At 34.8% G+C, this 4,883-nt stretch overlaps 1 protein-coding gene across 3 annotated transcripts in view; it reads right to left on the reverse strand.

The window, feature by feature from the left end:
- Positions 1 to 1,826: 1,826 nt before the first annotated feature.
- The window catches only part of LOC122077199 (agamous-like MADS-box protein MADS2), a 27,096-nt gene continuing 24,039 nt past the window's right edge, over positions 1,827 to 4,883 (reverse strand). For all 3 annotated transcript variants that reach the window (XM_042643062.1, XM_042643061.1, XM_042643060.1), the window contains 7 exons: positions 4,709 to 4,787; positions 4,206 to 4,267; positions 3,931 to 4,030; positions 3,647 to 3,688; positions 2,859 to 2,900; positions 2,286 to 2,425; positions 1,827 to 2,180 (listed from right to left, as the gene is read on the reverse strand). In XM_042643062.1, the coding sequence (XP_042498996.1) occupies positions 2,093 to 2,180; positions 2,286 to 2,425; positions 2,859 to 2,900; positions 3,647 to 3,688; positions 3,931 to 4,030; positions 4,206 to 4,267; positions 4,709 to 4,787 (553 nt within the window). In that variant the 3' untranslated portion in view covers positions 1,827 to 2,092. The remainder of the gene's footprint in view (positions 2,181 to 2,285; positions 2,426 to 2,858; positions 2,901 to 3,646; positions 3,689 to 3,930; positions 4,031 to 4,205; positions 4,268 to 4,708; positions 4,788 to 4,883) is intronic.

Below are 4,883 nucleotides of genomic sequence, written 5' to 3' on the forward strand. Positions count from 1 at the left end.
TTAGGGATGTTGTTTATTTATTATTATTATTATTTTTTATCTTATCCATCATCATAAATTTAGCAATCTATTTTTTTTATCGATATTAGATCGGATACAAAATTATTCTTTTTTGAATTTATAATATCCTTGATGATTGAATGAGACAAAACTTGTTAGTGGTTTGATTCAAAACATGGTTTGAACCAACCAATTTGAAATAAGTGTAATGAGTTACAAGTGAAAAAGAAAGGTAATCTGAGTATTTAAAAAGAGCAGGGGAGAAAGTGATGTAAAAATGTAAAAAGCAAAGGAGTATTAGTGAAAAAGTAAAAAGCAAGGGAATTTTAGAAAATATAGACTAAATGTAAGGGAGTGAAATGTAGGGGAGTGATGATAAATTCCACTTGGTTAAAACTGGACCTAACCCCCTACTAGCTAGCCTTTCCCATCTCCCAATCATAGTTATCAATTCGGCTGAACAGAATTTTTTCGAATTTTATCAAAAATTCGGACCGAATCCGAGTTAAAAATAAAATTCTTTAAAATTCGTGACTTTTTCCAAAATGAATATAAATCGCGAATAATTCGGACCGAATCCGAATTAAACCGAATTATTCGGTCCATTTAAACATTATTTTAAAAAAAAAAACCAAAAATAAAAAATTAAAAAAAAAATTTAAAAAAAAAAAAAAAAAAACCCGCCTGTCTTCACTGCTAACCCATACACCCATACCTGATGCTTCTTTCTTTACCCATCCGTGATTTCTCCTCCATTTTTTTTTGTTAACTCATGTAGTATCTGACATGGGTTTAGTGGTCAACTCATAGAAGAAGCCCCCAAAGCACTGAACTGATAGTCACAGCAAGAACTGAAGCAAATACGCCATTGTCTTTCAGTTGATAAATAAAAGGGAATTTACTATCACTTCCTTACACTTGGCCTATGTTTACTAAAATTCATGTACCTTTTAATTTTTTATTGATATTCACATGTTTTTTTATTTTAAAATCTCTTTCTCCCTTACTATTTTTGAATACCCAGATTATCCTTCCTTTTCACTTGTAACCCATTACATTTTTTTCAAATTGATTGATATAAAATATGGTTTGAACCAAACCACTTACAAGTTTTGTCTTATCCAATCATCAAGGATGTTGACTAGCTAATGTGTCCTTAGAGGTATTATTTATTTATTTCTTATTATTATTTTTTTATTTCATCTCATCCAATCATTAGGGATGTTGTTTATTTATTATTATTATTTTTTTTTATCTTATCCATCATCATAAATTTAGCAATCTATTTTTTTATCGATATTAGATCGAATACAAAATTATTCTTTTTTGAATTTATAATATCCTTGATGATTGAATGAGACAAAACTTGTTAGTGGTTTGATTCAAAACATGGTTTGAACCAATCAATTTGAAAAAAGTGTAATGAGTTACAAGTGAAAAAAAAAGGTAATCTGGGTATTTAAAAAGAGCAGGGGAGAAAGTGATGCAAAAAAGTAAAAGGCAAGGGAGTGTCTGTAAAAAAGTAAAAAGCAAGGGAATTTTAAAAAATATAGACCAAGTATAGGGGAGTGATGATAAATTCCACTCGGTTAAAACTGGACCTAACCCCCCTACTAGCTAGCCTTTCCCAACTCCCAATACATAGTGGTCAAGTAATGAATATTCACGAGTGCAAGTGAGGGACAGTATCTTTATATAGGGTTAGTAGTGGAAAAGTATTTGTTGTTCCCTGCATATGGTTCTCTTTTAATCTTTCTTCAACTTGGCCATCAAGATCCAAGACACAGGTGAAGGAGAAAAGAAGGGTCTAGACTCTAGTGGATGAGTTGTAGGAAAGATATAATATATTCTTCTTAGCGGCGGCACACGACCGGCCGGCACATAATAAAATACTCTCATTAGGATTATTACATTGCCAATCTATAGTACTTTATAGTCAATCTAGATAAAAATTCTAGGATATAGAGAGACTCTTATTGATCTCCAATTTGAGAAGAGATTTAATTACAACTAGCACAAACCAGGATAATACGATAGGTGTTTGTTTTCATGAGCAAATATAGATTTTCCTCATGATCATTAACTTGAAATTTCAAAGCATCCATCCAGGAATGAACCCATTGACGTTTTGGGCTGGAGTTGCTGCAGCAGTCATGTGATCTGGCCCACCAGGATTGTATCTACACAAGAAGAACAATGAGAAGAAATTCAGAAAGGTTTATATAGAAACATTTATCAATTGAAGAAGGTTGTTGAGGGTTTCATTAGAACCCAAAAAATGTTACCCAATTTGCAGAGTTGAATTGCATTCTAGAGGTTGGAAGAATCCCTCTGATTGGGGTGGGTGGCCATGGCGGTTGTATTGGATGTTTGCCCCAGCCGCTTCCCATAGTTGAAGGGTGTTTTCAGCATTGCTTTCATCGAGCTGCAGGATACAAAAATTCAATGTGCAGCTTCACCTTATTTTCTTATTAACCAAATGATGAGAATAGGTCAGTAGGAGTACTTTTAATTGTTAAGGTTCAACAAGTCCTATCTCACACAAAAAGACCCTTGGTTGAACTTTGTTAGCAATTTCCTTAAAATTTCTTGTCAGTACTTTTTCTTCAACGCCCCCCCCCCCCCAACCCTTTCTGGTTTAATCACTGGAGCTACATCCACTGCATCTATCAACTACATAAGCAAGCCTAATTCTTTCAACCCTCTTCAATCGTTTGTGTATTAGCTCAGTTAACTGGTGCAAGAGCCTGTGGAAGCATTCTACCAGACCTAAGCATACATTTAGAAAGAAAGAAAAAAAAAGACCTTACACCTTTTTACATAAAATTTGAACTCAAATGTTGGATCAGTGTCATTACCTTCCTTCTCAAGTTTCTGTTTGCTTCTTGAAGCATATGCTCCTGCATAAAACAGTTGCTGGTTTATATGAGAATTATATAAATATAAAGGGAGAGGGTTTTTTGAGCCAGTAGAGTACCATACACCTTCACAAATTTAATTTTTTTAATGGAGAAAAGTACATTGTCCTTCCCATGCCACACAACTGATATGAAAAGACCCAACTGCCCTTGCAAGTTGAGTATTTCCATGCCTAGCTGTGTTTGGCTTGGGAACAGGGTCTCTTTGCATTTTTTTAATCATTATTTCACTTTAATAATTTTAATATAATATTACATGTTAAGAGGTGTAGTATACACCTCAGACTAGAGAGTCTTTTTCCAAATATAAAAAAAATAAGGGTAAATGTTTCCAATGAAAGAGTGCGATTTCTATATGTGCATAAGGGACAATGAAAACACATATAAAAGTATCCACATATGAAACATTTTTCATTTTTTGAGAGACAAACCGATCGTCTCATTCTCATGTGTCCCGACGCAGGGGTCTCACTCTACAATTGAAACCTTTACTCTTGTAAATAAATGGGAAATGAGAAACACTTTTGCAACCCGTGACACACCAAATGTGCGCAGTACAGTGGGTTGGATGCCAATGCAGGGGCCCCTGCATTATGTTACAGTGTTTGGACTTGGCGTTTCCGAAATTATTGTCATTATCTCCTCTTAACTTTTTTGAGGGAGAAAAATAATTAGGTCCTCTTCCAAAGAAAATCCTGACATTATATTTTCACATGTAGATATATTACCTTTCTTTGAAGGTCAGAAAGTTGATCCAACATCAATTGGGTCTGCAAAGCAGGGAAAATAGCATTCAGAAACAATACTTGGTACTCATATTATTATAGGTCTCTCTCTCTCTCTCTCTCTCTATATATATATATATATATATAGAACAAAAGCTGGGACACAGCGGGTGTGTGGCCGAATGGCTCCTTTGCTTGTGGGTCTCCTGTCAACCCCATGTGAGTCTTACACCCAAAAAGAAATAACTTCTCCCTCTCTTGGGGGGTGGGGACTGTAAAAGGCTTACCTTTGTTGATCTGATTTGTTTCAAGGACATGTCAAGTTGATGCTCAAGCTGCTCAAGCTCCTTTGTATTTAGTGGGCCTAAATCTTCCCCAAGAAGGTTTCTACAGTATCCGTGGTTAAAAATTATAATGCATAAGAATGTAGGTCATCCTTAGATTCCTAACAAGTAGGTAAATGATTCCTAAGCACAAGCAAATTGATAAACTTACAAATAACAAAGCATTATATATCCAACTAAGGGGAGAATATATTATGTGCCAAGACTGGGACTTTTACCTTTGGGATCTCTGCAAGACCTCAACTTTTCCTTTTAGCCTCAAATACTCCTGATAGCTGCTCTGCTCGACGACAATTTGCCAATGTTATTATTATTATTTATTTTTATTTATGAATAAAAATTATATTAAGGGAAAAAAATAAAAAGGACAACAAAACCAAAATGACTATCCAAGGGAGGGACCTCAAACAAGAGGAAGCAAAACAGCTGACTCAAGGATGATGCATCAAGGATCCCTGGGATGGGGAGAAATAAATGGAAAGTCCCAAGATGAGGCAAGATTCCTCTCTCTTAAATTGTCTGGGTTTCAGATCAAATTGGGAGAAGTTTACTTCTGATCTAAAAAATGATGACTTATCAGATCAGCTCAATTGTGTGAGTCAAGGTGGTCCATCTTCTTAAAACTTTGTTAATAGTCAATAGATCAACTTACAATTCTTAACACCGTACCTTGATGATGATGATGATGAATAAAACTTGGGATCTAGGGCTTTTAGATTACCTGTGTCTCCTTTGGTGGTTGGCTAGCTTCCAGTGTACCATAACTGCATTTTTGATACCGTTCAAGTGTCTTGAGCATGCTAAGATTAAGGAACACAGAGAAAAGGCCGTGAGCTGCTAAACCCATGCAATGAAAAATGAACTACCAAGGATTTTTTTTTTTTTTTTTTTTTTTT

This window comes from Macadamia integrifolia, chromosome 4, assembly GCF_013358625.1.
Source record: "Macadamia integrifolia cultivar HAES 741 chromosome 4, SCU_Mint_v3, whole genome shotgun sequence".
NCBI classification, from domain to species: Eukaryota; Viridiplantae; Streptophyta; class Magnoliopsida; order Proteales; family Proteaceae; genus Macadamia; species Macadamia integrifolia.